This window comes from Peromyscus eremicus, chromosome 5 (genome assembly GCF_949786415.1).
Source record: "Peromyscus eremicus chromosome 5, PerEre_H2_v1, whole genome shotgun sequence".
Classification (NCBI taxonomy): Eukaryota; Metazoa; Chordata; class Mammalia; order Rodentia; family Cricetidae; genus Peromyscus; species Peromyscus eremicus.
In genome coordinates this window covers 13416224-13436486 of record NC_081420.1, presented here as the reverse complement: position 1 = coordinate 13436486, position 20263 = coordinate 13416224, and the positions used below count along the sequence as shown (strand labels likewise).

General features: G+C 42.7%; 1 protein-coding gene across 2 annotated transcripts in view; it reads left to right on the top strand.

The window, feature by feature from the left end:
- Spin1 (spindlin 1) overlaps positions 1-19820 on the top strand; it is a 49673-nt gene extending 29853 nt beyond the window's left edge. For both annotated transcript variants that reach the window (XM_059262952.1, XM_059262953.1), the window contains exons 4-6: positions 10287-10540; positions 14642-14875; positions 19543-19820. In XM_059262952.1, the coding sequence (XP_059118935.1) occupies positions 10287-10540; positions 14642-14875; positions 19543-19742 (688 nt within the window). In that variant the 3' untranslated portion in view covers positions 19743-19820. The remainder of the gene's footprint in view (positions 1-10286; positions 10541-14641; positions 14876-19542) is intronic.
- The last annotated feature ends 443 nt before the right edge of the window (positions 19821-20263 follow it).

Below are 20263 nucleotides of genomic sequence, written 5' to 3'. Positions count from 1 at the left end.
ATAGTTGTGTTATGCATATATTTTGAGCAAGGGATTTCGTGTTTCCTTTCCTGAGTAATGTTGAGCATTCACTGTCTCGTGGGCTTGACCCCTTCAGGCACAAGAAATAAACATGTATGAAATCGTCAAAAAATAAATGAAAAAAAAAAACAAAACAAAAACAACCAGCAGTTCAGGGTTCACAGGCAAAGCAACAAAAAGAGCTCATATTGTTTGTTCCACATTGTGGGGAACTCCATCTGTTGCTTTCACAGACTTGTTTAAGGTCCGGAGTCTTGAGTGCATTGCTGTGCCCTAGAAGGTGAAATGAGAGAATTTTCACTGCAAATTTGAAGTGGACAGAGGGCTGAGGAGAAAGAAATCCAAAGTTCCCTTGTTGGGTGCTGGCTATTAATGTCTTGAATGGAGTGAGCAGGGCTAAGGAGCTTTGCAGATTGCTTTGTGTTCTGGTTGCAGCTTGCCCATGTCTGAAGTAAATGTTGGACCAGATCAGTGAGCTTTTGCTTTTCAACACAGGGTTCTTCCTACAACAGATTTTTTTTTTTTTAAATGAAAACCAAATATAAAACAGAACCTCAGCTCCTCAGCTCTCATCCCTCCATCCTCCACAGTACCTGTCCTGTTGTTGCCCACAGTAGTGGGTAGGCTCAGGGCGACCCTTACAGTTAGATGCTGAGGTGAAGTCAGGAGAGCTGCGGTCAGCATACACACCCATCCCTATGAGGTGCTAGGAGAACTCAGGAGTTACCTTTACCACAGAGAAATGGTATGTGTTAATTTTGATCACTGTCCCTGTTGGGAGTCTAGTCCAGGGCCTTAACAGTTTAGGCAAGTGCTATAGCCATGTCCTTCATTTTGTTTTTAGTGGAAATCATCTGTGTACTTGCTGTGTGCTGGGTACCTGCTGGGTTTGGGAGACTGGCATCAAGACAGGGCTTTCTGGATTTTGTTCCATGAAGTTGTTTGGGATGCTGTAAGATTAAAGTATGTCTTGAGTGAAAATATAGTTGAGACGGCATCTAAGTGAACTTAGGTACAGTGGTTTGTTCTTATTTTTAGATGTTATGTTAACTCTCCCACCCCCCTCCATGTGAATGGGGAATAGGTCTCCATTTCAAGGTACTATCTTGAAAATGGGGGGTTTCGTATGTTTTATTAATTTGCATGGACTTTTTATTTTTATTTTTTTGTTTGTTTTGTTCTTTCAAAGATACAAAGTCTCGCTAGTATGCATCCTTAGCTAGCCTGGAACTCAAGCAGACCAGGCTGATGTAACTTACAACAGAGATCCTTTTGCCTCTGCCTCCCAAGTGCTGGGATGAAAGGCACACACTACCACACCCAATTCACTAATTTGCTTTTAAAGAGTAAGTGCTGGGGATTGACAGACTGTGACGTTTGCTTTGCATGCAAGCATAGGACCCTAGTTTAACTTAGAAGTCAGCTGCAGTAGTATACATCTGTAACCCAGTGCTGGGTTAGTGGTGGGAGTGCTGAGACAGGTAGATCCTTGGAGCTCCCTGACCAGTCACCTCACTGAATCTTCTGAGTTCCAGGGTCAATGAGAGACCTTGTCTCAAAAACTTAAGGTGGAGAGTGACTGAGGAAGACACCAGATGTCAGCTTCCGACCTCCATCTACACATTCATGTACATGCACAGGCAGATCACCTACAGGAATGTACACACTCTTCAGAGTAAACTGTAAATAAGATAGAGACGCCAGTCACTGATGGAGAGTGTCTCTCCCCCTCCTTGTTGGTCTCTGGTGTGATCTCACGTCATTCTCATGGTACCCTTGTCAAGTTGGAGCCATGAGCTCTTATTACAGATGCAAAAACTGATCCCCAAAGAGATTAAGAAACTTGCCTGAAGTTTGACAACTAATCAATAATTTTACCTAGGTCTAGAAGTGGGCTAACTAACACACCACATCTACTGAGCTTCATGCTTTCTTGCCTCATCTTGAAAATGGGCTATTTCAGTCATAACTACTCAGGTTGGACAGGTCTCCAAGAGGTATCCAAAGTATCTGAGAGGTCCACAGTGTATTAGGTCTTAAGTCTGTCAGAACATGAATTAACTCCCTAATGTACTGTGGTGTTCCTTCAGGCACCATCTACCCACCCACAGTGTGTAGATGAACTGATGATGACTTTCATGGACATACTGTTCTATTTGATCTTGGTTTTTGTTGCTATTTCACACCAGGAAATGACAGCATCACCTAGAAATTTTATAAAGTAACAGCTGCCAGCCAAGCAAGTTTCTAATGTTAGTTTGTGTCTTGCAAAGAAGACCAAGATTTTTATTTAACTATTTTCTTCTAAATTTTGTAGAATCCAAAGGAAAAGGATCGCTTTGACGTTAACAGTACCAACTAGACTGGGAAGAATCACCAGTAATTAATCCATGCAGCCAAGTTCAGTGTAGGACCGACTGACTAATGGTGGAACTGTGATAATTGACAGGCTTAGTGTACACACATAGTGTATTAAATATTGGCTACCAATTGGACTTCTTTTTTTGTTTTTCTTTTAGAATTAGTAATGGGTTTCATTGTGGGTTTTTCATATACACTTCATTTTGTTGATTCTTTCCCTCCTTTCCCTACTACGTTCCCCTCAGAAACCCTCCTTCAGCTTTTATAACATATGTATAGTTTTTTCTTCTCCCCAACCCACTCTCAAAACCTTTTTTTGCCCCCTCACTGTCCACTTCCTAGCATTAGCTGTACACCTTAGAGATGCAAAACTTCAAATCTAGGGACCACATATGAAAGAGAGTGTGGTCTGGGGTCCTTTACTCTTCTGCTTAGTATTGCTCTGTTTATTGGGGATCTTTGGTGCTTCCATACCAGTTTTGGGATTGCTCTTTATAGTTTTGTAAGGAATGTCACTGGGATTTTGATGGGAAGTACACAGCTTTTGTTTACAGTGTGATTTTTGACAGTTGGTGAGTACAGAAGATCATTCCACTTTGTGTCTTCTTTCTCTGGTCTTGTAAAGCTTTTGCTGTAGAGGTCTTCACCTGCCGGGTTAGTTATTCCTAGTTAGTTTTGGTTTGGGGGCTGGAAAGGTGGCTCAGCAATTAAGAGCACTAAATGCTCTTGCAGGAAAATGGGGTGTAGCTCCCAGCATCCACATGGCAGCTTAGGACCAACCGCTTCTAACTGCAGTTTCTGAGGAGTCTGACTACTCTTCTGATCCCCGAGGGTTCATGCATACACACAGACACGTAAGATAAATGTTTTTTAAAGGCCTTTAATGTTACTTGTCCCTTCCCACCCACATTCCTTTCTCTATCATGCCCTCCCATCCCTTACCCCATTTAATCCTTCTTGTCCCAGTATTTCCTTCCCCTTTATGTCATTGCATTGTCTCACTTGAAAGATACTCTCTCTCCAAAAGTTTCTCCTTTAAGAGCTTCATAGAGCTTCCCTCTGTTTTTCTGCCACTTATTTCCAGTATTGAGAGAAATGAGTTTTCTTTAATGGGTCCTTTAGCTCTGTGTGTGTGTGTAGTCACATGTGTGGGAGGGGCGTGTGTGTGTGTGTGTGTGTGTGTGTGTGTGTGTGTGCGCGTGCGCGCGCGCGTGCGCACATGTAGAGGCCAGAGATTGACATCAGGTGTTTTATATTATATATTGAGACAGAGTTCTTCACTTGAACCCAGAGCTTGCCAATTCAGTTAGTCTGGCCAAATGCCTTCAGGGATGAGTGCTGGGGATGGAAACTAGTTCTCACATTTTCCTCCTGCTTGCTTAGGAGGCTCCTCACCCACTTTTTAAAAATTATTAGTTTTTATTAATTGTTTGAGAATTTCATGCAATGTATTTTGATCATATTTACTCCTCCCAGAGATCTATCTTCTCCACCCTCACACCAAATTTTGAGTTCTTTGTTTTTCCCCTCTTTTTTTTTTTTTTTTTCCCCTTTTCTTTTCTGCCCCTCTTTTATTTTGTTTGTGAAATAGCCCCAGCTGTTCTGGAATTAACTCTGTAGACCAGGCTGGCCTCGAACTCAAGAGATCCACCTGCCTTCACCTCCCAAGTGCTGGGATTAAAAGTATGCACTACCACTGACTGGCTGTCTTTCCTATTTATTTATTTGTTTGTTTGTTTTTTCTGTCTTTCCTTTTTTAAAACTATTTTTATTAATTACTTGAGGATTTTATACAATGTAGTTGTAATTAAAATATAGTTACATCACTTCCCCCTTTTCCTTTTCTTCTTCCAGCCCCTTCCATCTCCTCTCCATCCCATCTCCCTCTGACCCCTCCCAGATTGATAGCCTCTTTTACACTGTTGGCTTCTGAATAAATCTGATGGCTAAATCATGCTCAGTTCTTGGGACAGGACATGACATCCTCTTGGATCCCTTGTTTCTGCTTTGTCTGGGGTTCATTATGTAGCTGACAAAGCACAGAGATGCATGGGAGTGCTGGAGCAGGGCAGTGGCTCTCAAGCAAGGCCTACAGCAGCCATACACATCTCCACCTTCCCTAGAAAGACCCTGGAGTGACCAGCGAAGCCTGGCTTACATTTGCGCTTTTAAAACATCTTTAAATTTAAAAAGACAAAAAAAAGGATAATTCAAGCAAATGGGGGAAAAAATCTTTAAATTCTTATTTCTAATTTTAGATTTCTTTTCTTTCATGGAGTTGGTGATCAAACCTGTGGCTTGGGTATGCTCAGTAAGCACTCCACCAATGAGCTCCATCCCAGCTTTTTTTTCCTATAATTTTAATAGCTATATAGTTATTTCAGTGTAGTGATAGATCTTAATTACTTGGTCAGTAGGATGTATTACTGAACTTTTTCTTTCAGTAAGGCCCTAGACATGCACTCCCTGAGGTATAATTGTTCTACATGGTGAAGCTTTGGCATGTGGTGCCTTACTGGTCCAGGAGAAGGATTATTTCTATTCTGTAAACAGATAAAAAATGGTACCCTAAATCCAGCATATGTCTTAGTTATTGTTCTGTTGCTGTGAAGAGACACCATTTCAAAAGCAACTTAAAATGAAAGCATTTATTTCAAGGCTTGCTTGCAGTGTCAGAGAATTGGTCCATGGTTTTCATAGTGGGGAATGTTGTGGCAGGTGGACAAGGATGTTACAGTAGTGGCAGGGAGGTCACTGGTAGCTGAGAACTTACATCTTATCCACATGCCTAAGACAGAGAAAGAGTGAGACTGGGTGTGGCACGGGCTTTTGAAACCTCAAAGCCCACTCCCAGTGACACCTCTCCTTTAACCAGGCCACACCTTCTAATCCTTCCCAAGTAATCCACTGGGACCCAGACATTCAAATATATGAGTGTATAGGGCTGTTCTCATTCAGATGACCACAGAGTTGTATTGCACACCTGTACTCTAGCACTCAAGACTCTGAAGCATGAGGATCTTTGTGAGTTCAAGGTCAGCCTGGGCTATTGAGTGAGCTCCTGCCTCCAAAAAATGAAAAGGGCTGGTGAGATGGCACAGCCAGAAGAGACACTTGTTGCTAAACCTGATGATTTGAGTCTTGTTCCCAGGACTCACATGGTGGAAGGAGAGAACTGATTGCTGCCAGCTGTCCCCTGGCCTCTACACACAAACTATGGCACAGATGCACCCACACATGGGCACACAAAATAAATTAATGAAAATGAAAAGAAACTAGTACCCAACCATGATTTGCAATTAGAATATCAACATTTGGAGTGAAGTAGAATAAGATAGAAAAGGCCTACCTTTAGATACTGACTTCCTGTTTTATTTAGTGATTTGCTTAAAGTATGGACTGACAAATTCATACTGTAGAAATAAAAGCTGTCTACGGATTCAGAGCAATCCCCATCAAAATCCCAGTGATGTTCCTTGAGGGTGGAAAAACACCCTCAAGATTCACATGTAGTACCAGAGTCCTGAGTAGACAAAGGAGTCCTAACAGAAAGAACAGTGGCTGTTGCTTAGGATTTGGGAAGTTACAGTGGCTCTTCTTGAAGTTAAGAAGAAGTATGTGTGATAGAGTCCTGTGCATCCTTGCCTCAGTGAGGTGCCTCCCTTAGCCTTTGTTGTGGGCCTGTCCTATACAGGGAAGTTCACTGGGATGTGGGCTTTGTAAACATTGAAGGAAGGCTTGTGACTGATTACCTGAAGAAAGGCTTGTGACTGATTACCTGAAGACAAAGGTAAAAAGTATCACTGAGAAGATTCTGGTGTTGTAAGGCAAGTGTAATGCCTTGGTGGGGGTGGGGGGGGGTGGGTGATTGAGTGGGATGGGACAGATGTTTGTTCCTAGAAACTGCACATGTTTAGACTGGTCCTCTTTTGGGTCTGAGTGTTGTTTAGTAGTTACAAGCTTTTGATAGCTTTATTGAAGCTTTTCTTCTCTTCTGTTGTGCTGGTTGTGAGAGAGAGATTGAGAATTGTGCCAAATCTGTGTCAGAATAGATGACAGTTGCACGTTTTGATGTCTTCTCAAATACTGAGACTGACCCGTGGGTCACACCTGAAGTTGAGCTGGAAACTTTTGGGGCGGTGATGAGGTGGGGTGGGGTGGGGTTGTGGATGAATCTTACAGCACTAAAACTGCACAGAAGGACTTCAGGATTGCTGTTTTCAGACAGACGTAAACACATAGCAGGTGCAGCACCGTATCGTAATGGCATTGGAACCAGCTGCAGTGCCACTTGCAGTCATCTCAGCTCCTTCCTCTTGCTCTTGGCGTGAGCTCAGGTCTTGTGAGTTCTCCTAGAATCACCACAGTCCGTTGCTGCTCACCCCTGGGAGAGTAGTTGTCTCCACTGAGTTAGCAATATCAGTAAAAAAGTGATCTTGTGGGAACTTCTTAGTAAGGTAGCTCAGAGGGAACAAGGGCTTACCATGAAAGCCTGGTGGTCTGAGTTCAAGTCCCTAAACCCATGTAATGTGTAAGGACAGAAGCAGCTCTGACCTCCATAAATGTATTGTGGTATGCACATGCTTGTGTGCATGTATGCTGTTTATTTTGGTGTTATTAGAAACATAGTCAGTGGGAGTTTCTTTGCCTAGCTCCCAGGGTAGCCTGGAGCTCCATGTGTACTCCAAACTAGCCTCAGATTTGGCTTCCTCTGTCTCGGCCTCCTGGATGCTAGGATTACAGGTGGGTGCCTTCATTCCTGGCTAAGGTTCTTTTGGTGACAGGATCTCACTGTGGAGTCCAGGCTATCCCAGAACTCCTGACTCTCCTGTCTCAGCTTCTTTGAGTGCTAGGATTAAAGGTTGGTGAGACTTTGGGATTGTCAGCTGTGCCATGGTTGGTATGTGCATCCCTTCATTGTTCAAGGATCTCCTGTGGTCCTGGTTTGTCTCTTCCTCTGCATTTGCTCTACAGTGACTATCTACTACTCCCTGTCAGTCCTGAGTTGAGCTGTGTGTCAGCCTTTGCTGACTTGACACTTTGGGAGCTATATCTAAGGGACACATACATATGAGAAGAGTGTTCCCTGCCTTTGGACATGCTTACAACTTTCAGTTGTGGTCTTTTTGCTTGGAAGTCAGCTTGCCCTTCTGGCTCATGGTTTGTTTTCCAGAAGATCCCCAAGCTCATTGTCATGTTGTCTTCTGGTTTAGCATGTTGCTGTCCAGATTTAACTGTTTCACCTTATACGTGGTTTGGTCCCTTCGCCTGGATGCGCAAAGACTGTTTTACTGGGGTATGTCTCAGCAGGAGCCGTTCTTTCTCTGACCCCCCAGGGGTATAGTTTTTGAGGTGTTTTGATTTAGGACAGTTTCTGAGTTTCGGTTTTGGTACCGTGGCCTTTGACTGCAGGCTGTAGACCACTTGTGGTGCAGTCCCTCCCCTGTTAGCATGTGCTGAGTCCTCAGGCTTTGCACCCCGCCGCCTTTCACCGCTCACTTCGCTGTACGCTCCATGCTGCCGTGTCCTCAGAATCCTCTGTGGTTGTCTACGTGACCAAAACCTTCAGGGTGTCTTGTTTCTGACCTCGCCTAGCTTTTTTCACATTGTCTCATTCTTAGCTTTTCCATTCTGTGATACATGGTCCTTCGTTAGGATTGTCTGGAGCAAGAGAACCAGCAGGAGATAGAAGAACATCAAGATTATGAAAAGTTGAGTATTGAGACAGGAAGTCCCCTCAACTTGCAGTCTGTGAGCTGGAGACCTAGGGTAGCTGTTGGTACAGTTCTGATGCAAAGTCAGAGAACCAGGAGCCGCTAGTGGAAGATTAGTCCAGGAGTGGGAGAAAGCCATGGTCCTGCCCTTCTGTTGTATTCAGCCTCAGCAGATTGAGTGAAGCCTGTTTGCATTGCTGAGGACACATCCTTTTTCCTCACCCAGCAGTTCACATACTGATCTCTCTCCAGAGCATTCTCAGACAACACCCAGAAACAAGCATCTGATCTGGGCACCCCTTGGCACAATCAACTGGACAGTTTCTCTTACTTGGCTTGTGTAATTTGCTTAATGCCAGTCACAATTTTATCTACTACGTGGATGTATTTTCCTGGCCAGCCTCTACTACCTATCAAAACTCAAGAACATTTCTTTCTTTTCTCTTTAAGCTACTTTTGTATATTGTCCAGCAGGATCCCAGGGCTGGACAGGAGGTGACCTCAGAGTTCCCGAGCTTCCTTAGCTCTGCTGTGTGTCTTATTTAAAACAAGACTCCCTTTAGCCACCTCTATCTGTTGTTCCCTGTCTGCCTCTGGGCTTTCATTTGCTGGCTCTAGTCAGACCTGCTTAGTTAGGCTTTTGTACTCTAGCGGCCTGGGGACGTGGCTGTCCCTCCCTGGGAGGAAGGTGTGCTGCTTTCCCAAAGGTTCTGAGGTCAGAAGACTGTTGAGGAGCGTGTGGGAATACCTGGCTTTGAGGTTCCGCATTTGCTCCACCACTTGGCCTCAGCTTTTAGTCCCCCCCCCCCCCCCCCCCCAGCTGAGTGCTTACTGGCTTTGCTGTCTGTCCTTCCTCATGTTTGCGAGAGACCATTGTTTCTAGGACCTCTGACAAGGCTAAGTGCATGTAAATAATGAATGTCCTTCTATTTATACTATATATGTATATATAATTACAGCTTTAGCTATTGTAGCTACAGGACTTTTTTAAGAAATTATGAAATGCCCTGTATACTCTTAAAGTGGAAAGGAAACCTCTTCAGCCCTGTTTTGCTCTTGGCACACAGCAGCATCTGTCAAGTTGGTTTAGACCCGGTTGCACCCAAGCCAAGTCTGTCCTTTGTCTTGGTACTTCAGAGTGTCATGGCTGCTCCCACCCCCCATATCAGGAGCCAGGATGGGCACTAGGGAGATGACTGTGTGTGTGAAATGCTTGTGTGAATAAGCATAACGAGCTAAGTTTGGGTCCCCAGGTTGTGCATATGTCTGTAACCCCAGTATTTGGGGGCAGGGCAGAGATAGGTGGATCCTGGGAACTCATTGGTCAGCTAGTCTAGCCTAAATGGCAAGTTCTAGATTCAGTGAGAGACTGTTTTGGAAAATAAGGTGGAGAGCAGTAGAGGAAGACACTTGATAGCAACTTCTAGCCTCTACATGGACACGTATATTCTTGTATGTACATGTGTGTGCACACACGAATAGGTAGAGTATTAGCATTTCATGTAAATATTTAAATCACTAGTTTGATGTTGCTACAATATTTTTAATATTACATTATTTGTCAAACTGTTAAAAAGTGCTTGTGAGTTATTCAAGTGTGTGATGAAATTGTGCTTCTGAGAGAACTCTATTGCATGCACACACACAGTTCAACTCGTTTAAGGTTAGTTTATTTTCAGGGTTACCAGGGCATAAAGAGGAGTAAAATGTCAAGTTGTGGGGGGTTTTGTTTTTTGTTTTTTGTTTTTTTGGTTTTTATCGAGACAGGGTTTCTCTGTGTACGTTTGGTGCCTGTCCTGGAACTCAGAGAGATCTGCCTGCCTCTCTCTGCCTCCGGAGTGCTGGGATTAAAGGCGTGTGTTTGTGAGTGCCTCCATGTATGTATGTGCACTCCATGCGTGCCTGATGCCTGAGGAGTCCAGAAGAGGGTGTTTTAACTGAGTTCAGGCAGTTACAAAATACCATATGGGTCCTGGAAAGCTAACAGGTCATCTGTAAGATTACTCTGTTTTTGAAGCAGATTTTGTTATGCAGCCCAGGCTGGCCTAAAACTTGCAGTCATTCTGGCTTATCAGTAGGAATTTGCCCATGCCTTAGGGTCATGTGTAATGAAGAATATGCAAGCTAGTGACTGTATTGGGTCCAGATATGCATAATTGTGAGAATAATACATTGTATGTGTGAATACAGAAAACATCGGACCAGTGTGGGACCAAGCAAGCCTGTGTCCCAGCCCCGGCGGAACATCGTAGGCTGCAGGATTCAGCATGGGTGGAGAGAGGGCAACGGCCCTGTCACCCAGTGGAAGGGGACTGTCCTGGACCAGGTGCCTGTGAATCCTTCCCTGTATCTTATAAAGTATGATGGATTTGACTGTGTTTATGGACTAGAACTTAATAAAGATGAAAGAGTTTCTGCACTTGAAGTTCTCCCTGATAGAGTTGGTAAGTTTTTAAACTTATTATTTTTAAAGCCTTATTATTTTAAAAAGTGGGGATTGAATACTTTTTGATTCTCGTTATTAGTGTTTTTTACTTATATCACACCTCAAGCACCTCTGAAACATTTACCACTTACAAACACAAAAGCTGACCCAGAGAAGATGTTCTGAAACCACAGTTGAGGGCCTTATGAAGGATATAAAGATGGATCTTTGTTCTAGAGGTTTCCGGTCTTCCAGTTGCTTGTTGTTGTCTGTGATTGTCATTAGCTCACTGACATGGCATATTGACACCTCAGGATTATAGGTGGTTTCAGCTTGTTGTCTATTACAAATGGTAATTGTACTTGGAACTGTAGTGGAAACATCTAGGATGACGCTCTGTCCATTCTTCAGGACATTTTGCAAGTGGAAAGCTTTGATACTATGTCCTGAAGTTTCTCCTTGTAAATGTCCCTTAAAAAAGGTAATGATTATTGATGGCAGTTTTAAGTCAGACATTCACGAGTTAATGTTACTTAAAATATATGTTTCAAAATGTTTTGCTGCCACGTCTTAAAATACTGATGTATATTCTTTCAAAGTTGCCTTTAAGGCTTTGCGTCATTTGAAAATTAGGCCCCACAGATATGGAAAGTGTTCTGATTCCTGTGACGCACCGTTCCATTTTCACGGAGTTTTACATTTTAATCCTCTGTTTTCAACTTTTTGAGACAGGATCTAAGGCTATAACACCTAGAGCAGAAGTACTACCTCACTTGAGCCTTACCCAGGATGGTCTCCAATGCATGAGCTCAAGTGAATCCTCCTATCTCGGCCTCCTGACTAACTAGCTGGGATGGCGGATGTACCACACATCTGGCCGATGACTCTTCCTAGTGTGACTGTGGTCAGGCCTCCTACTGGAAATGTGGATGTTAAATGTCTTATTGGCACCATAGAAAGCAGTTAACTGCATGCTTCCGTTGTGTTAACATGGTGGATGCATCTTCTGATCAGGATTGCAGTCTGTCTGCTCTCCAGGGCAAAGGCTTCTCACCTGAATATTCATAGGACAGGAGCAAACCTCGTAAGCACCATGAGTACGTCATCAAGGGTGGCGTGTGTTCTTTATAGTTTTGTGTGGTCTAGTTCATCAGAGGACATGGATTATAGTTGTAAACTAAAGCACTTTGAAGAGAGGAGTCCAAATGATGGTTCAGATCAGCAAGATATTGTGCGTCCAGTATGCTTAGTAAGTAGTTCAGTGCTCTTTATTTTGGCTGACCCGGAGCTCACTGCCATTGTCCTGCCTCAGGCTCTGGAGGGCTGGGATTATAGGTACGGATAGCCATACTTGGCTAGACATGTAACTCTTAACTTTAGTGTTCACTATGAGAGTAGAATCTAGAAAGTTACTTACTTTTTGTGTTCTGTGTAGGAGGAAAGTCTTCTAGCCCACTTCAGCGTGTACATTGAATGTTAGTTATAGCGATCTGGGAATGGAGAAAAAACCAGCTGAAGAGCCTGTGATGTCAGTGGTTCTCAAGGCAAGGTCTGTGGACCCTTAAGGTCCCCACGCCTGTTAGTTTCCTAACATTTAGATAAGATTTGTTCCCCTCACCCTCATTTATTCACAGTACTGTGTGGAGTTCCCTCTTCTATTGGAAAAGTCTGCATAACTCAGCATGCACACACACAAACACACATGAACCAAGTTAGATAAAGATCCACTCAGAGGGCAAGATGGACAGTGTGAAACATTACAGAAAAAGACTGCAGAATTTATTGTCTGGATCATTTTGTACATGGGAATCTCCTTTCCTGTCTTTGGGGATTTGTCTATTTTGGATACATACTCCGTAAATGGAGTTGTAGAGAATTGGTTTTTCTGTGACTTATTTCATCTAGTGTCATGTACTCAACAGAGTAGCAGAGTGCTTTCCTTTGAATACTGGAAGTCATACTCTGGTACATACATATGTACTCCATTTTGTTTATCCATGACCCCTTTCATGTTGGAAGCTGCTGTGGATGTGGCTGTCTGTGGCTTCTCTGAAACCTTCCTGTTCTTCTGGGTGATCTCCCCGAAATGGTGGGTGATATCCCCGAAATGGTTTTGTCTGACCCTGGGGTCTTCTAATTCACGCTTTCTTAATGGCACTGCCACCGTGTTCCCTGTGTTGTTGAGGTCTTACAGTCCCCGCCGCAGTGCCCAGGGGCTTCAGCGCTCCAACTCTGCCAGCATTACCTGGTGATTTCTGTTTTGGTAGTAACCATCTGTAGGTGTAAGGATGACAGTTACCAAGGCTGTGTGTCCCTGCATGCTGGTTGCCATTTGTGTGTCATCTTTGGAGAAATGTTCCTTCAAGTTTCATTTTTTAGTCGGAAGAGTTTGGTTGTGGGGTAGTTGTTGTTGAGTTGCTGTAGTGTGACACTTTGAAGAACTTAATGGTAAGTGTTTCAGACTGTGTTGCAACTGACCTTTAGGGAGCTACTACTTGTATACTTTGTAGTGTTAGGGGAGTATCTAGAATTATCTGGGGGGAAACTCTGTCACATCATTGTGAGGCTGGATCTCCCATAACTGGAAACACAATAGTGTGAATGAAATTGTTTTTAAAAACTATACATTAAGGAAACTAGAGAGGAGATGGCTTAGCACTTAGAATGCTTGCTGAGCATTCAAGAGACCACAGCCATTGAACAGGACAGGCATCCAGCAAATGCCCATCACAACAGCTCCAAGGGGTCACCCTTCTCTGGCCTCTGTACATACTCAAACATACTTGTGCTCACATATAATGTCTTTAAAAACATTTGAACTAGATATTAAGGTGTGCAAAAATGTGAAATTTTTTTACTTCTAATAAATTTTTGTTGATTTCTGGCTTGAAGAAGTATGTGCTCCTATATGTTTTAAGTGTCCTGCAGGGGAGATTTTGTGCTGTTTCTGATTGCCGTTGCATATGTAACACCACAGACAGGTTGTGTGTCCTAATTAAATTGAATAACAGTATACTTGCCTGGAAAATCTATATTTCTTTTCCTTTTGATATTACTAGAGAAACTGGATGAGTGACCAGAAAGAGATCTGATTATTTTGAAAGACAGTTGTCTAGAATGTGAGGACTGGAGAGACCTTAACGTCAGTAGGACTCCTTATAACCTGTCTAGTATTAAACACAGCACACAGAAAGGCTGGCAATTCTTCACCCGTTTTTTTTTTTTTATACGAATGGGCTGCCTCTTGACACCACACAGGCAGCCTGAAACTGCTCTAAGTTCTAGAAACAGGGAAAGGTCCTCAAATCCATAAAATAAGACAGCTTTAGGTAACAAGGACTGTTAACTAAGAACAGAACAGCACATGATGAGGCTGGTGGTGCCATTATCCTGGCGCTCTCTGGGGAACTTGTGGAAATAGCCTGTCCCCTGCAGAGGGAAGGAAGTTTGTCTGGGCAGGTGGGGCATGCTTTGAAGAGAGGAGGGACTTGGGGTTGGGGATGGGGCTGAAGGATGGTGACGAGGTGGGAATATTTTAAATGATAGTTTTCTCTAAGATAGGATAGTGATCACTCGGAGAATAGATTGCAGGCATAAGAGTAAAAAAATTGTTCTCAGAACATGAAAAGAATGAGAAGTAAAACTCTAGTTTCTCTTAAAATAGTAACAAGACATATGTTAAGGTTATTTTCTTTGCATTATTTATGTGAGGGTGGGTGGGCTCATGGAGAGTCATAGGACTTCACCAGATGTTACTAGGAAGGGGCTGGCACCATGTGCTGTGTGCGAGAACTCTGCTGTTCTTTCCTGTTTGTGAGTCTAATACCTACTCTTAGCTTAAAGTAACTGCTAAATAAGCAATAACAAAACCACTGAAGACCTGTGTTTAGGTGTAATACTGAGCAACTGAGTCTAGAAAACAAGAACAAAACAGATTGTTACTCACCTTGGGCCGGATTTCTTCCTTTTTAGCTCACCTCTGTGCCAGCCTTGGCATTTGGTTTGGTAGTTGATCGCCTTAGATCTCTTGGTCACTCTCATGTTCCCTAATGTATTGCATGGGCAAAGCTTGTCTCTGTTAGTAAACACTTGTTCAAGTGCTTTGCTCTTTTAATTCCAGCCACATCTCGGATCAGCGATGCACACTTAGCGGACACCATGATTGGCAAAGCAGTGGAGCACATGTTTGAAACAGAGGATGGCTCTAAAGATGAGTGGAGGGGCATGGTCTTGGCACGGGCACCTGTCATGAACACATGGTTTTACATCACCTATGAGAAAGACCCTGTCTTGTACATGTACCAGCTCCTAGATGACTACAAAGAAGGCGACCTCCGCATCATGCCCGATTCCAGTAAGTCTAACCCATCAGCAGCTTTTGGTTTTGGTGATTTGAAAGGAATTAGTATTTTAACTAAAGTATTTGAGTAATGGGTTTGCAGGTGTGTTTTGGGGTATTGTGTGTGTGTGTGTGTGTGTGTGTGTGTGTGTGTGTGTGTGTGTGTGTGTACAAACATAGTCAAACTTTTCCTTGTGAATTTTAGATGATAAAATGTTAGATTACTTGGAAAGGTTAGGAAAGGTTATTTTAAATTTTTAGAAATACTACAATGGAATTTTTTATAAATGGAAGTGTGTGATTGTGTAGGGAATAAAGTAAGTCCATTCCATTGTTTTTAGCAGCTGTTTTCTCATTGTCAGTCTGCTTTTATATGGTGATATATTGTATACCCTAATAAAATTTGCCTGAAGATCAGAGAAGCAGAGCAAGCCACAGCCACCACTTCTTACCTCACCAACTTCTCAGCCTGAAAGAGCTCCAGCCGAAAGAGCTTCCTCAGCCTACTTCAGTTCCTGTCTCCTCACACCTTCTATAGCTTTCTCTGCCCACCATATCACTTCCTGGGATTAAAGGCATGTGTACTTCCCAGTACTGATATTAAAGGTGTGTGCCACCACTGCCTGGCCTCTATGTTTAATCTAGTGGCTTGTTGAGTTCTCTGATGTTCAGGCAGATTTTACTAGGGTACACAATATGTCACCACACTTTTACCTACTTTTTCCTGATTTATTTTGAAGCTGGTCATCTATGGTGATAATTTAATCTGTGAATTGGACTTCAAAGAATACTAGTTTCAGAAAACTTAATTGGAAGCTTGAGATACAACTCAGTGCTAGAGATGGGACTTGCCGAGCACGAATGGGCCTGAGTTGAATCCCTAGCCCCACAAACAAGACAACTGAACTGAGGAGAGATCTTTGAGTAGCAGCTAGATCACAAAGTTGAAAATGGTGGTGGTGGTGCAGGGCATGACCTGGTTTTATGAAGCTTGGGTTTTGTTCTTTGAGAAAGTCTCATGTAGCAGAGGTTGGCCCAGAACTTACTTTATAACTCAGACTGGCCTTGAACTTAATCCTTCTGCCTCAAGCTCCAGAGTTCTGGGATTAACAGGAGTACACCCCTGTGCCCAGGCAGGTTTTGCTTTAAACAAAGCGGTTTCATTTTGCTGTCATTTTTGTACCCGAAAGTCAACCCAGTGCTCTTTACTGTATTCATAGATATGAGTACTCATTGAGGCACTTAGCTTCAGAGTACTGTTACATCAGAAAGGCCCATGCTGCTTACCACCCCTCACCCCTACCCCTGCTTTTTGAGAGGTACATCTTGATTTTTCTTAATTGCAAGATGACCTTGAATTCCTGATCTCCCTGCTTCTACTGTGCCCAGCTTTTTTTCTGATCTCCCTATCCTTTACTCACAGCCCTAAGCAGTCAATAATTTTACTTCCTGTATACATCTTCCTGTTGTAGACTTACATGTGAATGTATTTCATGGGGCCTTTTGTGACTTTTTGCTTCACATGATTTCAGTGTTTCCTCTTGTTGGAACATGCTTTAAGATTTTATCCTTTATAAATAATGTTCAGGTATAATTCATTGTATAGATTATACCATATTTCATTTGTTTAGCTGTTTATTCACATTTGGGTTGTTACTATGTTTTGGTTACTATGGATATTGATGCTTTATAAGCATATGTATCTGAGATTCTCTGTGGGTGTTTGTTTTCATTTTTTTCTTGGTGTGTACCTTGAAGTGGAATTGCCGGGTCTTGGTGGCAACTCCAGGTTGTATTGTTCTGCTGTACCTCTTTACATTGCCTTCAGCAATGGGTGAGGCTCTGCTTTCCTAACATCCTCACCAGCACTCTCTTGTTTTTAAAATTTAGTCTTACAGTTCTTCTAGTGTGGATGAGGTAGTTTCCCATGTGGTTTGCTTTGTTTCCCTGGTGACTGTTGATGTCACAGGGATCTTTTTGTGTGCCTACCGGACATTTGTGTATCTCTGGTGAAGTGATTGTTTAGAGTTAGCATTCTAGATACTAATCTTTTATTAGAAATCAGATTTACTGGTGTTCTTCTCTGGGCTGTCTTTTCACTTGGCAGTGTGCCGGGGTTGCGGCAGACTCTTGCTTTTTTGCTTAGGCTGACCTGCAGTTTACTATATAGTCCAAACAGGTCTCAAACTCCCATCTTTCTACATTGGCCCCTGGGGTGTTAGGATTACAGGTGTGCGCTGCCATTTCATCCGTCTTTTCACTTCTTTGAGTTTTGACACCTGAGTTTTAAACTCAATTCATCTGTTTTTTTGTTTCTTGTGCTTTTGGTGTCTTAAGAATTACGGTTTTATATTGGATTTTTTTATTATTATTAACATGCTAAGGTATAGCGTGAAGTAAGTGTAGAAGAGTCAGCTCACTCTTTTTCATGTAGCCCCGCTTGCACTAAGCACCGTTTGTTGAAAAGACTGGTCTTTGCTCCCTAGAATGGTTTTGGCCTTGTTGAAGTCAGTTGGCCGTGGATCTGTGCACGTGTCTGGACCCCGGTTCTGTTGACCCGATTCTGTGTCTGTCCTTGCAGCTCCCACACTGTCTTCATTCCGTTGCTTTGTAGGAAGTATTGAAATCAGAAGTATGAGGCATTCCCTTGTGCATCCCAGGATGTCCTGGCTGTTCTGGGTGTCTGCTGGGATTCTGACAGCATTGGTGTTGTGTCTGCAGAATATACTGCCCTCTCATGTTCGCAATAAGTAGCAAGCCTTCCAGTCTGTGAGTGAGGATGCTTTTTAAAACTTTGAGCTCTGTGATGGTTTTCAATCAAGTTTTATAATTTTAAGAGTGTAAACATTTCCTTTCTTTTGCCCCTAAGAATATTTAAGCTCCTATAAATGGAATTGTTTTCTTAGTGTGACTTTTGGATAAGCCTAATCATTTGCTAAGTAGTTTTTGTTTTGTTTTGAAACAGTGTGTTGCTATTTAACACACTGGCCTGAGACATTGTGGCTAGCAAACACTGTTAATGGTGTGATGGTCGTTTCTTTTTCTTTTAAAAAACCTTTTTTTAAAAGTTCTTCCTATGAAGAAGCCAGTTAAGGAACTTACTGATAAGCTTATCTGGCCTGGAATGACTACTTAATTTTTTTTTTAAAGTTTGTGTTCATTTTTTACAAAGAAAATTATTTGTATACTCTAGGGCTTATGTTCCAAAGAGTATTCTTTAAAAGCATTCCCCAACTGTAGGTAAAGGTCCATCAAAGCAAGTGCTGTTGAGCTAAGAATAGACGTGCAAGTCCTTCACACGTAACGCTGCAACTTTTCCAGCCACTCCTTGATCTTCTCATGCCTTTCCAAGCTTCTTAATTTCCTGTCAGTTGTGTGGAAGTTGATCTCCCATTAGAATAGTGCTGGCATTCTGGTACGTTCTGAAGCAGCCCCATCACTTGTGGTTTGAGTCCAGAGCCTTTGCTGGCTGACTAAGCCCCAGTAGACATTTAGACTCACAGAGTTTGTCACCAGCTGGCATGATGCTTTGGAATTCCTTGATAAACTTGGAAGTTTCTGTGGAAGTGTGTGTAATAGGACAGTGCTGCCTGAAGGAAGAGAATTTTTGAGGAAGAAGTAGTACTTTTTTCACTTTCTGGTTTAAAAGAACTGATCATGTGCAGGGGTTCAGTTTCTGTTGTGTGTTTGTACCAGAGATCGCTATAGTGGGTCTCCGATTGTCATTCAGTTAGAGGCTTGCTATAGTTGGGAGCAAACATGTTCATGTAGACATGTTACATGAGCCACACTAGGAAGCTGTGCTAGTAAACTCCTGTGCTTCCAGTTACGCTGTGGTCACAGAGGCTGTTCGTACACCTGAGACATCTGGCCAGCCTGAAGCCATCTGTTCCTCTAAAGCTTGGCGCTCTTCTGAACCTCCAAGGAATGCTTTAAAATAGTCTTGTGACTGCTTCGTGCCCCCACCCCACTTAGTTTTGTTTTGGTTAGTGGTGGCTTGTTGTCATTCTGTGTTTTCCCAGAGGTAACTGCAACCTGAGGCTCTTGTGGATGGATGGTACAGATACCTGGGCTCTCCTCAGGGATCTGTTTCCTGGTCTGGGTGGAGTTCACCTAGTGCTTACTTGTAAAGTGTGAGGAATTTATTTCTTTTATTCTGAAACTGGGTAGAAGATGGTTGGAATACATTGCAGTTGAGGAGGAGGAGCTCTCAGACTCACAGGTAAACCCCAGTGATGCCTCAGCATTTTAAGTGAGCAGCATGTTCTCGGGAAGCCCTGTAGGAAGAGTATTTCAGAGGCATTTAAACTTAATTTTAGATCATTGCAGTTAGAATTTAATGTGATCCCTAGAAGTTCAGGTTATAATTTTTAAGTCATTCATACATCTGTCTGGATGAGGTTCGGCAAACCACGTGAGTGCTGTTTTGCTGAAGTACATCTCGACTATTAATTTCTGGATTGCCCTTGGCTATTTTGGTGCTGCATTCTCATAGATGACTAATTGGGACATTGACCATGTGTCTGAAATATTTAGAGTGGCCCTTTAAGAAAGTGTTGACCAGATCATGATCAACTCAAGATATCTTAAAGTCTTTGTATTTGCTGCTAAATGTGATAGTGATATATCTCAATATTGACTTATTAATTTTTTTTTCTTTTTCTTTTTTCTTTTAAATACAGATGATTCTCCTCCAGCAGAAAGGGAACCAGGAGAAGTTGTGGACAGCCTGGTAGGCAAACAAGTGGAATATGCCAAAGAAGATGGCTCGAAAAGGACTGGCATGGTCATCCACCAAGTAGAGGCCAAACCCTCTGTCTATTTCATCAAGTTTGATGATGACTTCCATATTTACGTCTACGATTTGGTGAAAACATCCTAGATGTCATCACAAACTTTGCCAAATTTGTGGAACTGTTAAATGTATAATTTGTAGACATAAAGACTTGATTGCTTTCCAGTTTAATGAAAGCTTAGATGTCCCTGCGAACCCACAATCTCCACCAGCGGAGCTGGTGTTGTTCTGAATAGTGCAGACTGATTCGAACACAAGGCACCTGTGAGGGGAGTCCTCCCTCTTCAAAGCATCTGTGTGAGGGGGGGTCCTCCCTCTTACAAGAAGGCTGTCTGTTGGGGGTTACAAGCAAGGTGGTAAAAGTTAAGCTAGTATCATAGTCGTTTAAATCTGGATAAGTTGTAACCATTTTCCCCATCACTTTGACACACTGTCTTATTCTGCTGCCACAATGCAAGCATAGTTTGTTATTTTTGTTACTGCCTTTTTTGAGAGATTATGTATCTATAGCTACCTGTCTAGATCTGCATCTGTGTGCCTATGTATATATTATACACACACACAGGCACTCACCACTGGCACTCCTTTCCTTATGGAGTGGGGTGGGG